The 27749-nt window shown below is 35.7% G+C and overlaps 1 protein-coding gene across 1 annotated transcript in view; it reads right to left on the bottom strand.

The window, feature by feature from the left end:
* LOC137634412 (protein ecdysoneless homolog) overlaps nucleotides 1-27433 on the bottom strand; it is a 29432-nt gene extending 1999 nt beyond the window's left edge. Inside the window, exons 1-6 of the mRNA XM_068366807.1 lie at nucleotides 27321-27433; nucleotides 22361-22502; nucleotides 10353-10532; nucleotides 5227-5397; nucleotides 4912-5113; nucleotides 3925-4317 (exon numbers count right to left, since the gene is read on the bottom strand). Of these exons, the coding sequence (XP_068222908.1) occupies nucleotides 3925-4317; nucleotides 4912-5113; nucleotides 5227-5397; nucleotides 10353-10532; nucleotides 22361-22502; nucleotides 27321-27433 (1201 nt within the window). The remainder of the gene's footprint in view (nucleotides 1-3924; nucleotides 4318-4911; nucleotides 5114-5226; nucleotides 5398-10352; nucleotides 10533-22360; nucleotides 22503-27320) is intronic.
* Nucleotides 27434-27749: the final 316 nt, after the last annotated feature.

Here is a 27749-nt window from a genome sequence, read left to right as displayed (position 1 = left end):
AGTCTTTCCTTCTTTGAAACAAGTATAGTTATTCATACATATGCCAACTGGGTCACCATTATGAACCCAATACCCTTCAAAGAGTTTAAATAAGACTCCCCCTAAACATTGAAAAGTAATGTTTGGGTGGCTGAATCCCCCTTCAAAGTATATCTTCAAAGAAATTATTATTAACCATTTCAGGTCATGAGATATAATGCAGTCATGTATATTCTATTAAGCTCTTAAGAATGGCTTTAAACTCTCTAGTCACAGAAATATACAGCCTCTTCATGTGGTATGACAAAAACAAAATTGGTGAACATATTAAAGGTTGAGTTGACAGCGTGTCCCTCTTACTGCACAAATATACTCCTTGTGGATGGGCAAAATTTGTAGTACAGGTAAGGAAAGATCATGCAAGAGCTGCAGATTCATCTGAGAAAATCCTTGGACTCTAAAGCTTTGCTTATCAATCTCCGGTCATGTAGACAGGATAGCTAGAGTTTACCAAGGAACTTCATTAGTAAGGCTACTTGACAAGCCTTTTCCACCTTGAGACTTCTATGACTGACCTCCAACATTCAAAAAGATCTACAAACCAATCTAGCCTAGGTCAAAAGGGAGCAATTAACACCATCATGTGGTAATAGGTCTTGAGCTTTGTTAAAGCTTGCCTGATGAGACTGAATGGTGAAAAAGTATAAAAAAAACTATGTTATTCCATAACTAAAACATCACATCCTAATTTCAAGCCATTGGGTCTGGATAAGTTAAACACTAGAGTGGAAGTTTGCAACTCAGATATAACAATGACGCACACCAGAGTTGCCTAAATGACTTACATACTTCTGGACCTAGCCCTTCATTCTAATGACAGAACTAGTCTCCTTCGGCTCTTTCCTGGGATTAACTTTGACATTCTTGCCAAACTGCTAGCCAACTGACAAAGAGATTCAAACTTTGATTTGCCCTGTCGTATGCAATTATAATCAAACTTATCTTTCAAGTGATATAACAAATGCTAGAAGGTCAAATAAGAAAGCCTTATGATCATGTACCTGTTTCCTGCTAATCAAGAAGAGCAATCCTCCATCCATGATTTGACATGACTGTGAATATGATATCAAGAAAACAAAGACTCGAGGGTTCTTTTACCTAGAGGTGACCAGGGTCTAACCACAACTTTAGATCCTTCAAGATTTCTTATGATACCACAACTCAATTTCATTCTTGAAGCAACACTGCAGACTAGACTATAACTGTGATAGGTAAGCTTGAAGATACATCAGCTTGAAACACCTGTGCAGGGTCAGCTTTTAATGGAACAAGAGAGGACAAAGCAGGGAATGGTGCAACTAAGCCACAGAAGCCATTAACGCTGAGGTATGTAGAACACGTTGAAGAAAAACATCAGTCTTCTCCTGGGACGATGGCCCAAAACTGACACAGAATGCAAAGAGGATTTAAATGCTGAAGCTACTATATTGCCCTTGTCTCCTTCACCAGCCAGCCATCCAAGTAGCCAAGACAAATCACACAGCCCAAAACCCTAATTACCTTTCTTACCCATTCAAAGCAGATATATTTCCTTGATAATGAGCGGACTACTACACATACAGTATATATAAATTTTGAGGCCCAATAATGTCAAGAAGCTCCTTTCTTCCTGATAGGGGTTGAGAGCGAGATTGATGAATGGGTACTAACCTCCTGTCCCTTTCAGGACTAAGAAATATGCCAGCAGTGCTGAATTTGAAATGCCTGTTGATCCCAACCACACAGTCTAAAGCCTTAAAACTCTGGGGGTTACCAATGTACATGTTGAAATTACCAAAACTGATGATTATTACCACCCAAATCATTGCCCTCCTCTTCTGTCCAGATTCTCAATATCATTGAATCCAAAGCTCCCATGGGGTAAAGAAGAATTTATTGAACACCTTCCATTTTTTCTCTGTCAAAAGCATGGCTGATGTATCCTTGTTGAGGTTGTACGTTTGGGAGTCAAAGGACATGAGTATCTTGAGGGTGAATCCAGGGCTCTTTGTTGTCTCAATCTCTACTAAGGGGAGCTGAACCCCTGATTTCTCATACCATGAGTAGAGATTGCCATAAAGGAGAAGCATGTGGTGTCTAAGCTGATAAAGTTGGTCTATTTGCTGCTGAAGTAAACTTCTCAGGAGTTCTTTCACCAAGGCTTGAGAGAACAGACGCAAGATGAAAAGGTCTGAGACCAACAGATCTCTAATAACCCAATACAACTAGGGGTTGTAAAGGTCCTTCAGAGGCTATATCCTGCTTTTTAGGAATAATGTTGGCAGGATGCACGCAATTATATAAGAAGAATTAAAGCCCAGCCTAGTGACACTAACAATATCCTTGACTTGACCTCTTCCAATTTGGCACACATTGTTAACAAAAAAAAAAAAAAAATCACTTTTTGTGCTAACATGAGAACAACTCGATACTAATCATCATGCATAAATCCCAAATGCAAAGGTTTAAAAACAAGAAAACTTGTATATTGAGCCTTCAATTAGGAAAAAATAGAAAATAAAAAATGAATAAGACAGGTGCTACAGGAAGTACCATTGCTACCAACAAGTGCCAGAAGTATTCTTTCATTATGAAAAGTGTAAGGGAAAAGAAAAGGATAGTGATTAACTATGAATAAGCAAAAAGCCTGGCACATGAAAAGTGAAGAGGATCATTGATTCCTACTGGCGGATTTAAATGGAACATGTGTGAATAAATGTTCTTCAATCATCCAAAAAATGGGGAAATTCAAGACTGCAAAGTACTGTAAGGGAATGATATGATTGATAAAAAAAAAAAACAATCAATAGCATGAACATATTCATGTAAAATAAAGTGCGAGTGACAAAATGCAGCAGCATTTTCAGATACTGTACTTTTCTTGGAAATGTGTTGGGTACCCCTCAAAATTCAGCATGAAAATGATTGCTAACTGTGCATGGGTGCTACACTTTCATTATAAAGCAATGTGTTTTTAGCACAAATCAGCCTTGTAGATGATAGCAATAGGCAGTTTTACAATACAAGAAAAATCTTCATACCTTAGAAACCTATCATATTCATGATTACTGTATTTATATTCTAATTGCAAAGTAACTAATCTATAATGTAATTTTATTTTCAGATAAAGGTTGATGAGCCATAATATTGAATGGAAATTTCTGGGTTTTAAATTTACATACTTAGTTATCTGATGGTTTGTCATAAATACATAAAATATATGTTCGTATAACTTGAAGAAAACACCATGCTGTCTAAGAATCTCATGTATTAAAAAACCACGGTTATATATTGTTGTATATTTTAACAATACAGGGGCTGTTGCACTTTTTTCAGTTGAAGTGAAAGCTCCTGCTTTTCTAAAGCATACAACGATACATAATTGTGGATTTTTAATACACATACATGTTCCTATTTGTAGATGTTATCAAATTTTCAAAATAACACATGCAAACCATAAACAAACAAAGCACAGTTCACCACAATGTAAATTGTAGGTTTTATACATGAATGATATCACTTGCGCAAAATTAACTCCATTACAAGTTTTATCTACTACTGTATAGTGTACACAAAATGAGTACTGTAAAATTAAAGTCCTCCATTTATTAAATTTAAAACAGTACTTGTACTGTGGCTAAACTTTCATTAATAATAACAACAATGATAAGATTAATTTTGTAATAATAATATTACCATCACCATCATATAACGTTTTGCATCAAGTGTTCCCCTTACATGGCTAACCATCTAACAAGCCATCCGTAATACTAACGATGACAATACTTGCAATGCATGGTAACAACTGCGGCTTATGATCTTATGCTATTCTGACTTCAAAATAAAAGAATAATAATTGCAAGTACTATTGGATGTATCTTACAAATATTTGGTATTGGAACTTACCTAGAACATTTGCCAAAGCATCCGTAAAGGAATCAGCACTGAAATCAACTTTGTTTGAAAAGGATGACATCTCAGAACTGTTAGATGATTCAGATATATTAGACTGATTGGAGATTTTGCGAACTTGTGGGTGAACTGAAAGGTTAGAAACCTTTCTGCCTTTACTTGAAGAACTTTTCCGAGTTGACAGAGTTGAAAGTTTCCTAATACGATCTTGCAAATCCTGAGGGACTTCTGCACCTTCCAAATCAGACATATGACCTAAAAAGGCTGAGAGTGAATTCATAACTTCCTCCTCGCTTGCTCCCTTTGGTACTTCATTACCATTAGTTCCGAATTTGGATTCCAACCATTCATCCAAAGCATCAGGGGTAATATTCAGCCAGCTATCATCTGCAAGAAAAAGGGAACATTAACATCTTTTGTCCTCCCAAAAAATTACACTGCAACTCATACCAAATATGTCCTCTAAATATTTATTAATACCAGTGAACTATTGGTCACCAAAACTAAACTGTCATAATCAAAACTCAAGTCTCAACTTAAAACTCAAGAGCTTATTTTAAATTACATTTATTCCCTCTGCAAAAATTACTACTCTGTGCATTATAAATCTTGGATAAACCTTATTGGACATGTATAATCTGAGTTTTTATGTTAATAATGGATAAAAGTTGCAGAAGATATTTTCATTTAATACAGCCGTCCATTTTTTGTCTTCTAGAATAATCACTTGTTGTTGTAATTCAATTCATCATATCAGTTACTTGAACAATGGTGATTGAAAATCAAAACTTTACTATAAATATTTTTTGCCCAGTAAGTAATGTCACTTTGATTTTATGTGTTAAGAGTTAATGGTTTACTACTTTCCAATGTAATTTCACATAAAAAAAAGTGTACCTCAAACCTGATCTTTAAAGGAAAGACTTGTATCAAGGAAATGCATTACCTTTTAGCAACAAGAGAAGTGTCATGCATACTAACCATCAGCAGGAACTAATCGAGTGGCCCTTTCTTTGTAGAATTCATAATCAATATTCACTTTACTAAGCAGTTTAATTATGATAGCACCAGCAGATAATGTATCACCAACATTGGATCCATCACCAGACAGCATGTTAGTGATGAAAAACTGTTGAGCACGGTCCTCCAATTCCTTATATAATTTTGATCCTTCTAGCTCACCCTGAAAAAAGGTGTTTTAGATTTAATAATAGCTGTATGGCTGCAACATAAAGGCCAGAAAACATGATAAATATTCCACATACAGTATATCAATCAGAATAAAGTCGACCATACCCGAAAATATCCCTTTTCTGACAGGGACTGTTGATAGCGAATCCATTTTGGGTTGTTTGCCAGATCTAGTTTGGATGTTGGAGCATCTTCTGGAGAGCACGGTTCTGATGTAGGTGTGGACACAGGGGTCACACCACCAGCTGTGCATACTAGAAGTTCAAAACCGCAAGCCTATAATGTTTAAATGAGATCAAGGATGAAGGTATTTGTAATTATGTACACTAGTTACACCGGAAATTGCTGACACCATCCTTTTGTTATAGCTTTGACCTGGCCCTTATGATCCATAGAAATTAGTCTCTCGCACAGGCAATCTCCCATTCATATATATTCTTTATTGTGATAAATTCAACAAAATTGTTGTAACGAAAATATTACAATAGAAAAACATGTTTTAACAACACAGTAGTAACATATTAAACCAAAATTTAAATCCATTCTAGGAAATTTATTTGGGAAAAATATGTTAATAATCAAAATAATATACTGTAGTTGGAATAAGCTTAACCCAAATAAATAGCTATACCTGTTGTAATTGGCTTTTTTTTGAGGGGGGGGGTTTGAATGAAACTGATTTTTTAAACATGGTCTGCAACAAAGCTTTATCTCCTTTCACATCCAATAATTTCTTGAACAGAAAAAAGTTCATTATTCCGCATGGAAAATACAAATAACCGGTACTGATAATTTTCTTCTCATACTATTCAAGCTACCAATAATTTTGGGCAGAAAAAGCAATAATAAACAATGTATGGTAAAAATCTACAACAGGCATTATACTTCTCATAGATTTATAAAAGGTATTTTTCTTCTCTTTCTATGATTATCATCTACATGTATGAAACTATGAGTAGTGAACGACACCTCGTAGTAACGGGGGATTTTGAGGAGGGAGAAGTCTAATTGGAAAGGGACCTTTGGTAGTGGTATCACTCGCCCCAGTTTTAATGCCGACACCCTTGAGGGGTGAGCGAGCTGGGTATATTCCTGGCATTCCATGCAACTTTTATCTCTGGTATATTTAGCAGTATTTATACCTTTGAAATGGTGTTTTAAGGAGCATTTCACGGAGCGACACAGGTTGAGCCCAGAAATAGATTTTTCCTTCGTCAAAATCCCTTTTTTGGAGTGATAACTTTTACTGTGAGAAAGAAAAGGTTGCAGTTGAATAAACTGGGCCCACTTTCATTGTTTTAATTGGTTCCTCAAACAATGTTGTAAACATCTTTATCAATATTTTCATTAAGACTGTTATTCAAAAAGGAAAAATATTGAATGCACCTCAAGAAATCTATAGCTTGAGCAGCTTTTAAAAGGAAATGTAGTGTACCTATCCAAATAATGAGGCTTTCACATTTTCAGAAGGTATACACTTGAAACATAATACCTAGTTTATGCTCATGATTTAAATATAAATTCCTACGAGACATCGACAAGGAGATGGAGCTGGGGGGAGAGTGACTGCTCCCCGCACTCTAGTTTTGGGGTGTTTAAATGTGCGTGGATGTAGTACGATAGAGAGTAAAAGATGTGAGATTGGAAGTATGTTTAGAAGTAGAAGGATGGATGTATTGGCCTTGAGTGAGACAAAGATGAAAGGAAAGGGTGAAGTGATGTTTGGTGAAATGTCTGGTAGAGTGTCTGGGATTGAAAGGGGAAGAGCGAGAGAGGGTGTGGCGTTATTGCTGAGTGAATGGATGACAGGTAAAGTAGTGGAATGGAAGGAGATATCATCTAGGTTAATGTGGGTAAGGGTTAGGTTGGGTAGGGAATGTTGGGCGTTTGTCAGTGCGTATGGGCCAGGTAGTGAGAAAAGTGAAGAAGATCGGAATGAGTTCTGGAATGATTTAACTAGGTGTGTAGAAGGACTGGGTAGAAGGAATTATGTAGTTGTTATGGGTGACTTAAATGCTAGAGTGGGCGCTGGAGAGGTAGAAGGTGTCATTGGTAAGTATGGCGTACCAGGTGAAAATGAGAGTGGTGAGAGACTGGTAGACATGTGTGTTGAACAAGAGATGGTAATAGGTGCTAGCTTCTTTAAAAAGAAAGATAAGAATAAGTATACATGGGTAAGAGTGGCAAATGGAAGAGTAGTAGAAAGGGCATTAATGGATTATGTGTTGGTAACTAGAAGAATGTTTGGAAGATTGAAAGACGTGCACGTGTTTAGGGGTATGGCTAACGGTATGTCTGATCATTTTTTAGTGGAAGGAAAATTAGTTGTAGCAAAAGAGTGGGGGAATAGAGTAGGTGGATGTAAAAGGGAGGTAGTGAGGATTGAAGAGCTAATAAAACCGGGGGTAAGAAGTAAATATCAGAAAAGGTTGAAAATGGCATATGATGAGGTGGGAGTAAGAGAAACTGGTAATTTAGAGGAGGAATGGAAGTTAGTAAAAGAAAATTTTGTTGGGATTGCAAGTGATGTATGTGGCAAGAAGGTTGTTGGAGGCAGCATGAGGAAGGGCAGTGAATGGTGGAATGAAGGAGTGAAGGTGAAAGTGGAAGAGAAGAAGAGGGCTTTTGAAGAATGGCTGCAGAGTAATAGTATAGAGAAGTATGAAAAATATAGAGAGAAAAAGGTGGAAGTAAAGCGCAAGGTACGTGAGGCAAAGAGGGCAGCTGACCTGAGGTGGGGTCAGGGATTGGGTCAGTCATATGAAGAGAATAAGAAGAAGTTTTGGAAAGAAGTGAAGAGAGTAAGGAAGGCTGGTGCAAGAATTGAAGAGACAGTGAAAGATGGAAATGGAAGGTTGTTAAAAGGAGAGGAGGCAAGGAAAAGGTGGGCGGAATATTTTGAAAGTTTGCTGAATGTTGAGGATAATAGGGAGGCAAATATAACTGCTGTTCCAGGTGTTGAGGTGCCAGTGATGGGAGATGAGAATGAGAGAGAGATAACAATAGAGGAAGTGAGGAGAGCACTAGATGAAACGAGAGTAGGAAAAGCATCTGGTATGGACGGTGTGAAAGCTGAGATGTTGAAGGAAGGGGGTGTGACTGTACTTGAATGGTTGGTGAGATTGTTTAATATGTGTTTTGTGTTGTCAATGGTACCAGTAGATTGGGTTTGTGCATGTATTGTACCACTATATAAGGGTAAGGGAGATGTGCATGAGTGTTGTAATTCAAGAGGTATTAGTTTGTTGAGTGTAGTTGGAAAAGTGTATGGTAGAGTACTGATTAATAGGATTAAGGATAAAACAGAGAATGCAATCTTGGAAGTACAGGGTGGTTTTAGAAGAGGTAGGGGTTGTATGAATCAGATTTTTACAGTTAGGCAGATATGCGAGAAATATTTAGCAAAAGGTAAGGAGGTGTATGTTGCGTTTATGGATCTGGAGAAAGCATATGATAGAGTTGATAGGGAAGCAATGTGGGATGTGATGAGGTTATATGGAGTTGGTGGAAGGTTGTTGCAAGCAGTGAAAAGTTTATACAAAGGTAGTAAAGCATGTGTTAGAATAGGAAATGAAGTGAGTGATTGGTTTCCGGTGAGAGTGGGGCTGAGACAGGGATGTGTGATGTCGCCGTGGTTGTTTAACTTGTATGTTGATGGAGTGGTGAGAGAGGTGAATGCTCGAGTGCTTGGACGAGGATTAAAACTGGTAGGCGAGAATGACCATGAAGGGGAGGTAAATCAGTTGCTGTTTGCGGATGATACTGTACTGGTAGCAGACACAGAAGAGAAGCTTGACCGACTAGTGACAGAATTTGGAAGGGTGTGTGAGAGAAGGAAGTTGAGAGTTAATGTGGGTAAGAGTAAGGTTATGAGATGTACGAGAAGGGAAGGTGGTGCAAGGTTGAATGTCATGTTGAATGGAGAGTTACTTGAGGAGGTGGATCAGTTTAAGTACTTGGGGTCTGTTGTTGCAGCAAATGGTGGAGTGGAAGCAGATGTACGTCAGAGAGTGAATGAAGGTTGCAAAGTTTTGGGGGCAGTTAAGGGAGTAGTAAAAAATAGAGGGTTGGGCATGAATGTAAAGAGAGTTCTATATGAGAAAGTGATTGTACCAACTGTGATGTATGGATCGGAGTCGTGGGGAATGAAAGTGATGGAGAGACAGAAATTGAATGTGTTTGAGATGAAGTGTCTGAGAAGTATGGCTGGTGTATCTCGAGTAGATAGGGTTAGGAACGAAGTGGTGAGAGAGAGAACGGGTGTAAGAAATGAGTTAGCGGCTAGAGTGGATATGAATGTGTTGAGGTGGTTTGGCCATGTTGAGAGAATGGAAAATGGTTGTCTGCTAAAGAAGGTGATGAATGCAAGAGTTGAGGGGAGAAGTACAAGAGGAAGGCCGAGGTTTGGGTGGATGGATGGTGTGAAGAAAGCTCTGGGTGATAGGAGGATAGATGTGAGAGAGGCAAGATAGCGTGCTAGAAATAGGAATGAATGGCGAGCGATTGTGACGCAGTTCCAGTAGGCCCTGCTGCTTCCTCCGGGGCCTTACATGACCGCGGAGGTAGCAGCAGTAGGGGAGTCAGCATTATGAAGCTTCTTCTGTGGTGGAAATGTGGGAGGTTGGGCTGTGGCACCCTAGCAGTACCAGCTGAACTCGGTTGAGTCCCTGATTAGGCTGAAGGAACATAGAGAGTAGAGGTCCCCTTTTTGTTTGTTTCATTGTTGGTGTCGGCTACCCCCCAAAATTGGGGGAAGTGCCTTGGTATATAGATAGATAGATGAAAATAAACCCTCAAATAAAAAAAAAGTAAAGCATAGTTGGTAAACCCCTGTTTCTTCTGAAACTAAAAAACTTGAACTTCAAGACTGGCAGATTCAACAGATTTCATTCAGAAGGCAGATTCTAAATTGTGTACAGGTTTCTTGTAGTCAACTCTACTATCAGATACCCTTCTCAAACTCTAGGCACTTATTGAGTATAGCAAATTCCAACTTTTTACATATTTGTTTGAAATAAGTAATTAATTACAATAAGAAATGGTTATTTTATCGAGGTATCCATACCAAGGTAATCTCATTGGAGTCAGGCCTCAGCAAGGATAGAGGTGTGCAAGTCATATACAAAAAAAAAAAAAAAAAAAAAAAAAAAAAAAAAAAAAAAAAAATTTACCCTTTATATACATCAAGTGTAGCCCAATTTCTCAGGTAACTTATAGCATAAGTGACTGACCAGTTTCATGCCAAGATCATGAGCCTTGAAGGAAGGATGAGCAGGTAACGGAAGGTCCCATCCAGTCCTGACGTCAGGGGCATACCGATTTGCAACAATTTGGGCGTAGAGAGCCTTACTGAATCGTACAGCTGTCATCACTCTCATCTCGGGAGGGAAATGGCGCATCACACGTAGGGCCTGAAAATGAAATGCACAAAAAAAAATCTAATTAATGAAACCAATATACTGTAATGTACCATATTCTTAGACTAGATAAAACTTAATAAAAACTACCAAAATAAAATAAAATAGAAAATGCAAAAAAAAATAATTCAAACAAAGTATGAGAAGTGAAAAAAAAATATAAAATTTAATGGGTCACAATAGACACCTTATACTGTATTGTATACAGTTGTTAACACACTCTCTCTCTCTCTCTCTCTCTCTCTCTCTCTCTCTTCTCTCTCTCTCTCTCTCTCTCTCTCTCTCTCTCTCTCTCTCTCTCTCATATTTTTTTCTCATAACCTTCAAACTACAATAGTCTCTCTCTCTCTCTCTCTTTCTCTCTCTCTCTCTCTCTCTCATATTTTTTTCTCATAACCTTCAAACTACAGTAGTCTTCTCTCTCTCTCTCTCTCTCTCTCTCTCTCTCTCTCTCTCTCTCTTTCTCTCTCTCTCTCTCTCTCATATTTTTTCTCATAACCTTCAAACTACAGTAGTCTCTCTCTCTCTCTCTCTCTCTCTCTCTCTCTCTCTCTCTCTCTCTCTCTCTCTCTCTCTCTCTCTCTCTCTCTCTCTCATCATTTTTTTGTTCTCATAACCTTCAAACTACAGTAGTCTCTCTCTCTCATATTTTTTTCTCATAACCTTCAAACTACAATAGTCTCTCTCTCTCTCTCTCTCTCTCTCTCTCTCTCTCTCTCTCTCTCTCTCTCTCTCTCTCTCTCATAATTTTTTTGTTCTCATAACCTTCAAACAACAGTACTCTCTCTCTCTCTCTCTCTCTCTCTCTCTCTCTCTCTCTCCTCTCTCTCTCTCTCTCTCTCTCTCTCTCTCTCTCTCTCTCTCTCTCTTTCATAATTTGTTTGTTCTCAAGACCTTCAAACTACAGTAGTCTCTCTCTCTCTCTCTCTCTCTCTCTCCTCTCTCTCTCCTCTCTCTCTCTCTCTCTCTCTCTCTCTCTCTCTCTCTCTCTCATAATTTTGTTGTTCTCATAACCTTCAAACTACAGTACAGTAATGTTTCAACCATATTGCAAGTCTGCACATCAGGATCCATAGTATGGACCATTCAGTATACATTACTATGAAATCAAAATAAAAGTTGTATATTTTTGTCTGTCTGATATGTTCCTGACGAACTGAACACTTGAAATTTACAATACTGTACTGTACTGCATTCATGATCGATAAAAGCAGTATAAGAGCTTAGACATATAACTAATAAAAAGCTTTAATAGTGCTTTAAATATCAGTACTGTACTATGATATATGATTCACAATACAGTACTTTAAACGATAGATTCATTTAGTGTAACTTTACTATTATCATTATTATTATTATTATTACTAGCCAAGCTACAACCCTAGTTGGAAAAGCAAGATGCTATAAGCCTAAGGGCTCCAATAGGGATAAATAGCTCAGTGAGGAAAGGAAATAAGGAAATAAATAAATGATGATAATAAATCAACAATATATCATTCTAAAAACAGTAACAGAGTCAAAACAGATATGTCCTATATAAACTATTAACAACATCAAAAACAGATATGTCATATATAAACTATAAAAAGACTCATGTCAGCCTGGTCAACATAAAAATCTTTGCTCCAACTTTGAGCTTTTGAAGTTCTACTGATTCAACTACCCGATTAGGAAGATCATTCCACAAGGATATTTGATCACTCACATGGAAATAAAATAATAAGTCTAATATGATGAATTGTGAAAATTTGTCATAGTTACCATGATGTAATTATAATGTTAAAATAAAAAGTAAGCTTTCAGTGGTGAAGGGATGCTCCATGAACTCTGAATTCTACAATCATTTAAATATTAGACCATACTTTTAGATTCAACAATGGTTTAAGGACCTTGATTTTTTCATTTTTGAGCTGTGAAGTTAAAGTCTCTGAATTTTGGAGTAAAAATTCATGCCTTTGTGTAGCTTAATGTGAAGCAGACATTGGTTTCCAGTCATATATATATATATATATATATATATATATATATATATATATATATATATATATATATATATATATATATATATTAGAAGTTCTTATGTTAAAATATCAATAATTGAAATATAAAATATATACAACTTTTGTCGAGAAGACGTCTCAAAAAGGAAACCATCAGGTAGAAAATCGTAAATTAACTATACTCAATTTTTTTTAATGAGGCGCATTTGCACCGCGACTCGCAGCAGTGCCCTTTTAGCTCGGAAAAGTTTCCTGCTATCTGGTTGGTTAGAATTATCTTATCCAACAAATCAGCGATCAGGAAACTTTTCCGAGCTAAAAGGGCGACCCTGCGAGTCGGTGCAAATCTGCCTTACTAAAAAGAATTGACTATAGGCATAGTCAGCCTTCAATATTTTGAAAGGCTGAAAAGTACTACCAGACGTTTTTGAATGTCGAGTTTGAAATTTAGAAGTAGAAAATTCAATGAGAATTTATCATGTTAAGCATGGAGTAAACACTGAACCAGGTTAAATTTTTTCAAGTTTCAAAACTATTAGATGGTTATTATTATTATTATTATTACCAGCCAAGTTACAACCCTAGTTGGAAAAGCAAGATGCTATAAGCCCAAAGGCTCCAATAGGGAAAAATAGAATATGAAAATTTATCGAAACCTCAATGGAAGTCTACAGTACTTCCAGTGAAAGATAAATCACTGAGAAATACTGTTCCTACGACCTTCTACATACCCTCATGGGTCTTCTTACAGTTGGAATAAAATAACAATCTGTCTGTCTGTCTGTCAGATTGCCTTACCGTTGTGAAAGACACGGGCTCTTGCCTTAGACAGCCCCTAAGAGTATATTGTTTAAAGTGTTTTCGTTATTTTTAAATAGTAATATTAATATGAATATGGTATCTGAGGGTAAACTTAATATGAAGGGATGAAATAACAATCTACCTACATTACCTCATACAACTATCTTTTCATATACAGTAGTTCTGTTTGTAATGAATATGTAATTTATTGCATACAGGTACAATAAAGCGTACAAGTAATAACAATTATCAAAGAATATGGATAACGTTAACGTTAACATGAGTTTTTTTTATAGTTTATTTATGAGATATTTGTTTTTGATGTTGTTAATAGTTTATATATGACATGTCTGTTTTGACGTTGTTACTTATTTTAGAATGATTTATTGTTAATTTGTCCTCTTCGTTTATTTATTTCCTTATTTCCTTTCCTCACTGGGCTATTTTTGCCTGTTGGAGCCCCTGGGCTTATAGCATCTTGCTTTTCCAACTAAGGTTGTAGCTTGGATAATAATAATAATAATAATAATAATAATAATAATAATAACAAAGATATATCGTAAAACTGATACAAAATATTACCATTCTTATTACTTTTTCAAACAACAACTCATTATCTATATTATCAGGAGCAGAATTATAATCTATTACGACATATAATTTTAATTCATTCCAAATAACCTAATACAAATATCTTTTAGGTCATCTGATGTAGATAAAAGAATTACGTAATCTTTACCAAATAATGAGAAACGGTACATAAACCATTGCATTGAATTATCGTCAAGAGAGCCGGTTCTATTTCCGTCTGAAGGGGACAGACAGTGTTGCTAGGTATGGGGATTTATCACTAGATTTAGGGATTTTTGGTGTCTGATGGGGATATTCCGTACAAATTTCTGTGATGAAGAAACAAGGATGAGTAAACCTTTCTATCGTTGCAATTAATTTGCTTGAAGTATAGTGAGTAATTTATATTTCCTTTCTATTGTTGCAATTCATTTGCTTGAAGTACAGTGAGTAATTAATACATTAGTAAAGCCTACAGGATCAGAAGAAAGTATAATTGTGATAATGGGGATTTTTGCGCTGTTTTAGGGATATTTTATCATGAGTTTTGGGGATTTTTAGTCTAACCCATCTGGCAACACTGATGTTTTGCTGTTCAATACTACAAACTTTGGATTCATTCACTTTCATTTGAATCCAAGTTTGCCTCTTGAACTAGATTGTAAAGTGTGTATTTGGTAGTTAGTCGACTGTGGGGGAGAAGGAAGGCACAATAGGGACTGGGATCTCATCCGAAAAGACTGGATGGAAATCATATGCTAACGATATCTGAAGGCACCTTGGGGTATATAAACTTGAATATCAATAATATATATATATATATATATATATATATATATATATATATATATATATATATATATATATATATATATATATATTGTTTACATAGATTATAGTAGCATATTCGTAGAAAGATTACATAACATAAAGGTTTATACCGTATTAATCATAATAAAATATTACAATAACTGGATCTGGAAATATATGAAAAAATCTACAGGTTCACATTTGATTTTCGAAAAATTACTTACAAATTTTTGTCTATATAATTTCCGAAATCTTATTTTGAATTAGCAATACTATAATTAAAAAACTTTCTATATCAAGAGTAGGTTGAGTATTTCCATATTGCAAATACATGTCACTAATACAGTACTAAATGATAGATTAATTTACGGTCTAGAAATTATATGGAGTTAAAACATTCTCTCCCCTCTCTCTCTCTCTCTAAAAAAAAAAAAAAAAAAAAAAAAAAAAAACTTAAATGTGCCGCAATAGTTTAAATGTTTAAAGGTCGCTCATGAATGGCAGAGGCAAGGTACAGTGACATTGCCTTAGCAATCAGCACAATGCCCTAGAGACTGACCATATTATATATAATCAGCGCCCAAGCCTCCTTTCCATCCAAGCTAGGACCAGGGAGGGCCAGGCAGTGGCTGCTGATGACTCAGCGGATAGACCTATAGGCTCCCCCAAAACCCCCCAACCTTAGCTCACAAGGATGGTAAGGTTGCAGACACTAATGGCACTAACGAGTCTGAGCGGGACTCGAACCCCCGACTGGCAAACACCAGGCAGAGACAAACGTGTAGTCTTCCTGGTCAGCTCTTTTTAACGCTGTCTAACGTAAGAAATCATATGCAAATATCATAACTTGAGATGTGGTAATGCGATAATTTCCCTACTAATAAAATTCTTTTTCTTACTACTTAAGAAGTCTCGTGGTTGATAAGATGATAACCCGAGGAATGACTCGGGCACTTATCACTCAATGTAAAATTACTAGGGTTAAATGTCAACTTAATTTAGTCCTTGATTTATTAAGTGGGGCAAAAAGACAGACGTTCGGAGAACATGCAACATTCGACGTTTTTCAGAGGGGTGTTTCTTTGGAAGAATTTAGTAATAAAGTATATGTGGATGTATAAATGAAAGCCAAGCAATTCTTCCTCAATACTTTGAAAAATAGTTTTCATCTTTTCATAATTTTAAACTTTGCATTTTGGAGTCATACAGGGGGAAAAGGGTGAGGGGACGAAGACCCCTCTGATAGCATTTGCCTCAGCAGTTATAGTCGCTTCTGTTTCCATAAGGTAATCTATCCCCCCCCCCACCCCCCCTGAGTCAGAAATCTAGAATCCAAAGGACAATAAACCCAGCTCAAACATTTGAGACATACTTTACACATTGTCGAGAGCGCACATTACAAATGCAGAGAGTCATTTATTTGTTAGGGTAAATTTGTGCAGCATGATTACCACTCAGGGCTCAAACTTCGCCCACCTGACCTACTTTTTGGACTAGCTATAGAGTAAAGGGTGGAGAGCAATCAATTTTGTTGTGTGATGCATGGCCATCCTGGCTGACCTCAATACGCATGGAATTCCTGTCACGCAGATTGCGTTCGATACGGCTTTGCGCGCTAGGGATTGTGGCCAAACATACATAGGAAGGAAGGAGGGAAAGAAGGCCGTCTCAGAACAAAGAGAACAGAAAATGAGGACACCATGGCGTGTGACAAGAACACACCTTCCCTCTCAGGTGTGATGCGTGACCTCAACAAAAACCATTTTTCTTGGAAAAGGGGAAGGACGGGAATTGACATTGCGAACAGACCTATTTCCGTCAACAAGAAAGGTCTTCGCAAAAATAAACAGACAAAATGTCTCTCCTCGGAGATGGGCGTGACAGTATTTTCCTGCAGAAACAATTGTCCCAAGAATGGTCCATTTCACCATCAGTGATCCAACTTACTCTATAAACTTCAAAGTTATTCAACCAAAGGTGAATTTTGCATTAGGTCGAATTTCCTGCACAAAACAGACAATCAGGAAAAGAAGTTCGTAGCTAATATAGCGATGCGATCTACTAAAGATGACCGAACATAATCAAATAACAGTATGAGTTCTATATCTTTCGTTAATTCCTCTACAACAGATATTGTATGAGGAAAGAACTGATAATGTGCAAACAATCATATTGATTGCTATCGGAGGAAAACAAATCGAGACTACTTTCCCTATTTTATCATCAAACACAATCTTTAGAGGAGATAGTTTTCGTTATAATTTTCCTCACAATCCCTTGACACTAAGGTTATAAAATTGTCCTCAATAACTTTCAAATCTTTCAATATCGAAAAATCACCCAAAAGAACAAAAGAAGGACGTAAAAAAACTCGTACCAATAATAATGATTATGAAAGCGAAGGGCGGCAATGATGTAGCAAATAAATAATAGATGAAAACTCCCCCCTCCCCACAAGAGACATGTAGAAGGGGAAGGGCTTCCACAAGGACATGACTAAAGCGGTCCAAAAGGGAACCGCCATCCGTCACCAGGACAGATAACAGAGGCAAATAACTTCCGCTATGCCAAGATAGAGGTCACGAGGACACTAGAGATAAATAGAGATAAAATATATTGATAATGCTTGTTCTCTACGAATGTGTGTCTTCTGAGTTCTAGACAGAATCACAGCGAAGGGAGGAGACTCGGAGTCAGAAAAAACTTGGGAGCAACAATTGTGATTACCACGACTTGCAAGTCATTTATTACAACTTTCCGAATGGTTAAGATAGAACATGACTTTCTATATGCAATAGCCGTTATAAAAACCAAGAAACAGTACGAGTACCCTTGATATAGGCATGATCAGTACTAGAGAAAAATTAAGCGGAGTCAGATAAAACATGCCACTTATGCATCTTCTATCTTATGGGAGAAAAGACGAAAATACATCCCGTATAATTAAAAGTTATAAAACTGAAACAACGTAATCTCTATATCATTACAAATTTCCTAAGTTACACAAACATGACCGGGAGGATTTCTTTTCATTAAAAATGACAGCAATCTCATTCTATCTATTTATCTATCTCTCCCTGGCAACGTAAATGTAAACTATAAACGCTTGTACAATATTCATATAATTTATTTTACATCAAAATGAAAGGGAGATACAATTAGATGGATGTCCCATTTTGATGATACATTTACCCTCATGGCCATCACTCACGAGCGGCCCCACCCACCCACATATATACATTGTGTGTGTGTGTATGTATATGTAATATGTATATGTATATGTATGTATATATATATATATATATATATATATATATATATATATATATATATATATATATACACATATATATACACACACACACACACACACACATATATATATATATATATATATATATATATATATATATATATATATATATAATATATATATATATATATATATATATATATATACACACACACACACACACATATATATATATATATATATATATATATATATATATAGAGAGAGAGAGAGAGAGAGAGAAGAGAGAGAGAGGAGAGAGAGAGAGAGAGAGAGAGAGAGAGAGAGAGAGAGAGAAAACACCTCACGACACATTTTTCCTTTCCAGCAGAACACCGACATCCCCCATAATAACACTGACCCTCAAATATGACGAGGAATTTCACTTTTAATGAATTTGGACACTCTTTCATAACATCCGTTATACTACTAACAAAAACACAAATCACATTGCTGTGGCTTCGAGTTTTATGGGGTTCTGAATATGCAAAGCTATGATATATATGAGAATAAATGTATAATAGTTGTATATATTTAGAGAGAACTAGCTTAGCTGTCCGGCCCCTAGTCAAAGGAAAGTAAAAGCACAAGGTGTAATGGACAGGAAGCGATTGTGTGTCTGGTGCTGCAGACGGAAGTTGGGGTTGGAAGAACACAAATATTGGTGTGTCATGTAAACTGTAGAAGAGATGTGTGACAGGATACAAATGTGTTCATTCAAGGATGGTGTCACTGAAATTGAATTGTGTGAATTTAGAAACAGTTAGTTCATTCAGTCCAAGCTTGAAGAGAGGGAGTATAAAGTTTCTGAGACTGTATGTGCATTTATCATAGTTTAAAGGTATATGATGGTAGTATTATCAGTATGAATCCAAAGTTATAAGATAGGGTATTGGAAGGATAACTGGTAGGTTCATTGTCAAGGGTAAGGCTGGACAGTTTGCTGGAATGTATTGTAACAATGTTAGTACAGTATGAGGAAAATTATATCTACTGTGGTATAAAATGGTTATTACCTGGCTGAACGAAATTAATTGCAAGATCGCTTTGATTGGAAGAGGTGGGTTCACTGTGCCACAGTTCCATAAGGTCAAGCGACTTTCGTAATAAAGAGGATAATGAGAACCAAAATTGGGGTCGAAGTTGACTGACAATTTGGAAGGTGCGAAAGAGAATACCCCCCCCCCCCCTCCAGTATAAGTGAAAAGTGAAGAAGGAAAAAAAAAAGAATCTGCTAGTGTAGTAAAACTAAAAATTTATGAAAAAAAAAAAAAACAGTTTCTAAAGAGGTTTGAAGGTTAAAAAAAGTTAACTAAGTAATATAGAAAAAACACAACAGTCCGAATGAATAGAACTTTTCAAGTGAAAACTGCTTATAAGGACTTTCCATCCGAAATTCTTTTATTCCTTCGAACTAAAGTGTTTTCGTATGCTACTTTCATAAAGAATATAAAATGAACGAACTCCAGCTAAAACCATTGGAAATAACCCTAAAACGATCTGAATAAATTGCACTAAAGATAACTGAAGTTGAGAGAGAGAGAGAGAGAGAGAGAGGAGAGGGAGAGAGAAGAGAGAGAGTAGAGAGGAGAGAGAGGAGAGAGAGAGAGAGGAGAGAGAGAGAGAGAGAGAATTTAAAATTAATATGCATCACTATATGTAAATACAAACTACATTATCCTTATCATAATTTAGTGAATGGGACCTTGTGAAATTTATCTTTCAAGAGCTAACGAAAGCTACACCATCCTCACAAAACTACCACTACTTATTGCTTCAGCTATTAACACGAGACCGTCATGTTTTTATTATTTTAACTACTTTTATTAATTAAAAGCAAGAACAAACCTATACGATTACCATTCACCAAAACAGAAATAATTAAAATATTTTTTCTAATCATATTAATCTATTCTCCAATTACGTTGTCAGAATATAGGGGAAATATTCTTTCATTTAACATTGAGTTTTTATTATCGTTCCAAAAAATAAAGGCTCATATTGCAATTCTCATTAAATAGACATAACATTTATGGAAGCAACCCCTTTAAAAAAAAAAAAAAAAAAAAAAAAAAAAAAAAAAGCGCAGAAGGTCGCTTGCAATCTCGTTAATGACTCCATGAGGCGTAGAGACGAACTAAGTTCGACATATTTTATAAATAGTATACCAAGTTAGCACGCAAAGCTCTCATTGCATGACCCTGACATATGATTAACCTTAGAATCAATTACTTCTCCTAATAACCAGGCCATATAAGAAATGAATCGAATGCTACACGGAACTGCTATCTGCCGTTGTATCATAAGAGCATTAGGACAAAACAAAGAGATTGTAAACTGTGAAGACAAAAGAACATTTTCAACCGCTTATGAAGACAAGAGAACATTTTCAACCGCTTATGCAGACAAGAGAACATTTTCAACCGCTGATGAAGACAAAAGAACATTTTCAACCGCTGATGAAGACAAAAGAACATTTTCAACCGCTTATGCAGACAAAAGAACATTTTCAACCGCTTATGAAGACAAAAGAACATTTTCAACCGCTAATCCCCATTTTTAAATTACCATCTAAGTAGGTTAATCATCGCACATTTAAATGACTGATGTCAGTTCCCCCATCTTTAAGAAAACGCCAATTCGGAGTTTTTATTAAGGAAAGGCCAAGTAACCGCAGAGAAAGTATTTGACCGCCAGTGCCAACCACGCATACAAACTGCATATCCCGCAGCACAAGGATACGCGTCTTGAAATTCCCCTCGGGTATTATTCGTGACCACTGGGTTAGAAATACACATTCAATTCCGCAACAAAATGACAACGCTTGGGGGATAAAACCTATATTTAAAAAAACCACAGCGTTCTTCCGCAATGCTTCGAGAACCAAGTCCCTTTTGCAACATGGTAAATTGTCTTCGTTTCTGTATCTTTCTTGAAATATATGCAAATCTCTTATACGTCTTTATATTAAGAGGAAATATGTCTCATCTAGTCCTCTATAAACCCGTTTAGAATAAATCAACATTATAAAAAATACTCAATGTATTAAACCCACCCAAAATCTTTTATAATATCCCTCTAATAAATGACATTCATAAAATACTAAATTCCTGAAGTAATTTCTTTCGACTACATAAAATACACAAAAAACACAAAAAACTCCCTTAAAACCGCTCTCCCCCTTCTCTCGAACATATGCTTCATACATCTTTCACTATCTCTTGAATGACTTGGAATTTATCTAGCATTACATTCCTGGTGAATTATTTCGCCCTTTACTACTAGTACTATGCATTAAATTCGTGAAATATAGTTCGCTTTCTTTACACGACATACAATGCATTACATTAAGTACGAGTATCAGGAAAATATCTCTATAGCCTATTACTATATTAAACCTTTAAATCATTAAATCTTTCTATAATATATGAGGCATAAATCTCTCTCTCTCTCTCTCTCTCTCTCTCTCTCTCTCTCTCTACACAAATAGCCATGTGATATCAAACTGAAATCTTGTGACCTGGCTACATTAAACTATACTGCTCTTATTAGTATCGCCATGCCAGTTCCCCCTTTTTCTCCCGTAGCATTTCTTCGATTAAAAGTTGTTCTTTGAAGCCGCACCCATTCCATGACCCACTTCTCGATAGTCTAGGAACGGGCATAAGTAATATCTCTAGCCCACCAAGTATCGATTAGAAACAGCTCAAACCCCCCCCCCCCCCTCCCCCCGGGACACCTATTGTCTGTTCTTTGTAAGTCGTAAACGCTAACCCACAACAAGCAGTTCTATAAATATTATCTATTGCCTTATATGTGGAAATACTTTTGAAGATTAACCTGTTTGAATAACGAGATAGTTGCATCATGGTTCTTTATAGCAGAGCTATGTCGCATGCAATCCTGTGCAAATAAATCAACTCGTTTATCTTCATACAAATTACTGTACCATAAAAAAAAGAAAAAAAAAGAAAAAAAGAAAAAAGAAAAATAAGAAAAAGAAACGTTTGCCCTAGTTAATTCTACGCGGTCTACAATCAGTGTCAAGCCTACCTTATTATTAATGACATCTCTCTTGCAGTTCTATAAATATTATCTATTGCCTTATATGTGGAAATATTTTTGAAGATTAACCTGTTTGAATAACGAGAGAGTTGCATCATGGTTCTTTATAGCAGAGCTATGTCGCATGCAATCCTGTGCAAATAAATGAACTCGTTTATCTTCCTACAAATTATTATAACATAAAAAAAAAGAAAAAAAAAAAAGAAAAAAAAGAGAAAAAAAAAGGAAAATGAAACGTTTGCCCTAGTTAATTTTACGCGGTCTACAATCAGTGTCAAGCCTACCTTATTATCAATGACATCTCTCTTGCAAAACGCGTGCACTGCTTGGGCGACCAAAGTCGGGTACTCCCTGAGTAATGCAGCGACGCCTACAGGAACGTAAGCGTGGGCGACATGCTGTTCTCGGCTGATCTTGCTGGGGAATCTGTTGGAAGAAAGAGATATGCAACATTAGAAAAATATATATTCAATGTAACCTACAGGGAAAATTAAATAGTGAAAGTCTTTTTTGTGGTTATATCATTATTTTCCCTAAAACATCTTTTGCGGCTTCCTCCCATTTTGGTTAAGTAAATCTTTTTGCTGTTTATTTAATATGACGATTGTAGACAAGGTCTGAATGCACATATTTGTAATAAAAGCACAATTCCCTTCATTTCCGTGTTTTTATGGTAGTTTAAAAAAATATTTTGAAGTATCTTTATATAGTTGGTCCGAATTAGATAGCGTCCAATCATTGTTTTGTGGTACTCGTCAAGACAGTGTATGGTTTTCTCTAAGACATAAATAACAGATAGAAGTTATAACCTGTTCAGCATCAGTCTAGTTCCGCTAATTTTTCTTAGGTCACCATAAAGCGTCCTTCGAGAAACTTATAACTCAGGAAATGGATTTCCCTCACATATTCCAAGTGACCATAAGCAGTAGTATGCCGCTGAATTTGGTGAGACAAGACAATTCTGGTTTTCCATGGGGGGAAATTGACCTCGACCACATCATGCTTATATTTTCTAGCGAAATGACAGCCGGCCTTGAAATTGAGAGAGTAAGATATGCAGATGAGGCAAGACTTGTTTAAGGAGTTTCCTCTTCCTTGATGCGAAACGACGTAAATGGTATTCCTGATATAAATCTTATCGGATTAGTTAAGTGATGCACTCAGTTGGGCAAGAGGCCCTATCCTACCGCAAGGGGTCGTGCAAAGTTGGTTTCTCTTCATTTGTTGTGTCGTGAAAGAGCTGCCAATCTGACATTAATTATTATTATTATTATTACTATTATTATTATTATTATTACTTGCTCAGCTACAACCCTAGATGGAAAAGCAGGATGCTATAAGCCAAGGGGCTCCAACAGGGAAAATATCCCAGTGAGGAAAAGAAACAAGGAAAAATAAAATATTCTAAGAACATTAACAATATTAATATAAATATACTCTGTATAAACTATAAAAACTTTAACAAAACAAAAGGAAATTGAATAATATAGAATAATGTGCCCTAGTGTACCCTCAAGCAAGAGAACTCTTACCCAAGACAGTGAAAGACCATCCCAATAGATCTAGACCGGATAAAATGTCGAGTAAGTGTTTATAATACCCAACGAGGATTTTCTGTCCCACTTCTTGAATTAGTTTCAAATTAAATAATCTTTTAATGGAATTTTCTAACCCATAAGGCTCTCCAGTTAGAAAGTTACTCGTCAAGTATTAATAGCACTGCCACTTTGACTAAATTATTATTATTATTATTACTATCCAAGCTACAACCACAATTGGAAAAGCAAGATGCTATAAGCCCAGGGGCCCCCAACAGGGAAAAATAGCCCAGTGAGGAAAGGGAATAAGGATATAAATAAATGAAAAGAACAAATTAACAATACATACAGTAGCAATTTAAGAGAACAATGACAGCCTAAAAATGTACACCAAAATGTTCAAGTTTTTTTTTTAATGCCTTTAGGAATGTTTGTTTGTCTAGATTGCAGATTACATATTCACTACAGAAGTCTCTTAACAATTGCGTTCATTAATTATTAATGCCGTAAGCAATGAGGAAATAAGGAGAAAAAATTCTGTAAAGACGTAAATTGCATAATCATATGATGTAAGAAGTTGATTCAACGTAATTACACGAAATTAACAACCTAATAATGATTACAGTCAACATTCTTATGAAGATGAAAATATGAATGAGAAATAAATTGGTTTTGAATTTCAATAACTTCTATTTATATACAGTATACAAATATATATATATATATATATATATATATATATATATATATATATATATATATATATATATATATTATATATTATATATATATATATATATATATATATATATATATATATATATATATATATATATATATATATATATATATATATATATATATATATATATAGAGAGAGAGAGAGAGAGAGAGGGAGGGAGAGAGAGAGAGAGAGAGAGAGAGAGAGAGAGAGAGAGAGAGGAGAGAGAGAGGAGAGAGAGAGAGAGAGAGAGAGAGAGGGGTAAACTTAAACAAAGCGTTTGATTCGGGGCAGAATATGGCAGATCATTTAATAAAGGGAATGAATACAATTAGTTAAGTGAATCATACGTAATAGCCTTTAAAAAAACTTGCAAGACAATTTTATGTTTGCATTTTCAGTTTAATAATTTTAATATAAATACTTCCAGCCAGGTGAACCATCAATAAAAAATTGATACTACTACTACTACAACTACTGCTGCTGCTGCTGCTGCTAATAATAATAATAAAAATAATAATAATAACTACAATAACAACTGATCAGGAGAACTCCCGACCACAATATAAAAGGCCAAAGCAAACGAGTAATGTCGGAGGAAGACCTTTCCTACGAAAAAGGCGAGGATTAATTCGAGTTATGCTAGGTGAGGTTTCCCCGAAATCCCATCAAATAGCTACATCCTATTTTCATTGTAATTCTTGTCGCCCTTAAGGAGAAAGCATTCACCGAAATTAGCAAACAAAAAGACATATCGCTGCCATAAAATCTTTCAATTGCATAGAGATGAGTGATAAAGTCAAGAACATGTTCACGTTTATCTATCAGTACTTCAACTCGTGAATTCAGACTATTTCATAATCAGTGGTTTCTTTAGGGTTAACATGTGACCTCTCTACCAGCTTACGTCCCCCTATAGATGTCCACTTAATAGTTAACGCGCTCGTAACATATACCAGATTCCATAACCATATCCAATTTAATATGCCTGACATCGTGGAAGATAGAGAGCCTAGAAGCCACTCAACTGGCCCTGTAACCTTTCCTTTGTGGGTTATCGATCTCCCATTCTAGAAGATCAGTACTCGCAGGCAATGAACGGAATAATATATAACATTTATCCTTCAAGATAATATTGTTATTCCAAGGTATTATGATCTGTTTCAGACATGAGCTCACACGTAATCCCCCTCCATCGTCTCATGAAATACGTCTTTTATATCTTTTCCTTGAAATTGCTCAGCTTATACGAATTAGACGAGAATGTCCCTTTATATGATGAAGTCATAAGGTTCTTCTCGTTACGGTTCGAGATGATTGTGCACTTTTGGGTATTGATAAATGTTAAATTAGAAATCACGATTATACATTACTTCTAAATTTTATAGTATCCATGAGATTTTTCCACAAAAACACTTATTTACATGAAATATCTTTAATATTACGAAGATTATTCAAGTTGGTCGTAGTAAGATAACATCAACGGAATGAGCTTTGAAGTCTGTAATGTCAATTAGAATATTCACATACTCTGAACTATTTCGTAATGACGTTCTGGGAAACGATGGGGAAAATCGATGAAGGCTGGGACAAGGCAAACATTCCAAGAACAGCACAAGCGTTTACACGTCGGCGCTCTCTTTGTGCACAGGGCACATAGCATTCGTGCAAAGCAGATCAAGACAAATCAGATGTGCATAACGTTATAACATTTGTAACTGTTATAATCATTATTATCATCATCATATCAAAACTGTGAGCAATCAGTAACCTGTGATATATAGTGTTAAATCAATTCTTAAAATATTTCATTTTTCATTGTTTCCTTTCCTCACTGGGCTATTTTCTCGGTTGGGGTCCATGGGCTTATAGCATTCTACTTTTCCAACTAGGGTTGTAGATTAGCATTTAATAATAATAATAATAATAATAATAATAATAATAATAATAATAATAATAATAATAATAACAAAGTTCAGAATTCTGCCTAGGATATGAACAAACAAAATTTATAGTAAAAACGTCAATGAATATCTTCATCGCCTTTCGCCAGTCTTTGGGACTTGATACTAATTTCTTCTTCTTCCACAGAACAATGATATCTGTGCCATTTGGCGAGATTGGAAAAGAAGGATATAATACATTCTGTTTGGTATTACAGTTTATCTGATCTTTATTTTCATTTAATAAAAAAGGAGGAAAGTTATGTCGCGTCTATTGTGGTGACATTACCATTAACAAATATTTTGTTTCATGGAAAAAAAAATGAGAATAACTATGAATTCTAATAACTCTAATCTTCATTTCATATTTACCATTAGCCACTTTTGATTATATCTTATTATTTTGGGAAAACAATTACAAAAAACTAGAATTAAACAGGAGAAAAACGGAAAACGCCAGAAACAAAATATTACTTTAAGGAGTGTTTGGCTTAGCAGAGAGAACTTATCCTTTTCTCTTTTATGTATGGCTTTGGAATTAGGTTCCACAATTCTGATTCTAATATATCTTGCAATACGATGCGAAACTTACGAAATTGTCGACGTTATTCACGAAAAAAGTCTCAAAAGATTATGAATAATAAAAACAGGAGCAATAAGAATAATGTAATAATCTTTTACAGTTTTGAAACGATATGAGAAAAATAATAATAAAGCTTCGAACTTTTAATTCATATTCAAATATTATTCTCCAGTAAAAAGACCACTATCATGAGAGAGAGAGAGAGAGAGAGAGAGAGAGAGAGAGAGAGAGAGAGAGAGAGAGAGAGGAGAGAGAGAGAGAGAGAGAGAGGAGGAGGTTTCATCATAATTAAATTTCTGCTGCGTGCTTTTACAACATAAGTATGAAGGTAGCAAAGGTGTGTCCCTCTGCATGCAACTTGGCTGATAAAGTCAACACTCCCAGATGACTTTCATAGGAGTTGAGACCTGTTACAGTTTTAATAACAAAATTACTTCGCGACTCTAAAACGTAACTCACATTACAAAGCCAGTCTTCATATTCACCATATTCTTTTCATTGGTTAACTTCTTTCTTTCTCTAAAATCAATTAGAACATCAGAAATATAATCATTAATTTCATTAAAGTTCATCACTAATATTCATCCTTCTTTGAAGAAGAAAATAATGTCATTTTGGTAAGGTCTCGGATTTTGAATCTTTTCTTTTCCCAAGAAACTTAATTTGGGAAAATGTGAGAAAACCAGATTTTGTTCTCAAAATCTGTTAACGACTTATCGAAAATCAATGTTGCCAAGGACATAACCGAAAGCTTTCTAATTCTGATGCTCTTTCAGAGAGAGAGAGAGAGAGAGAGAGAGAGAGAGAGAGAGAGAGAGAGAGAGAGAGAGAGAGAGAGAGAGAGAGACCACAATCTATAAAAAGGACAAACCCCCAGCTTCCGCACCC

Source organism: Palaemon carinicauda, chromosome 44 (genome assembly GCF_036898095.1).
Source record: "Palaemon carinicauda isolate YSFRI2023 chromosome 44, ASM3689809v2, whole genome shotgun sequence".
In the NCBI taxonomy this organism is placed as follows: Eukaryota; Metazoa; Arthropoda; class Malacostraca; order Decapoda; family Palaemonidae; genus Palaemon; species Palaemon carinicauda.
The sequence above is the reverse complement of the archived record's forward strand: the minus strand, read 5'-3'. Positions and strand labels throughout refer to the sequence as shown.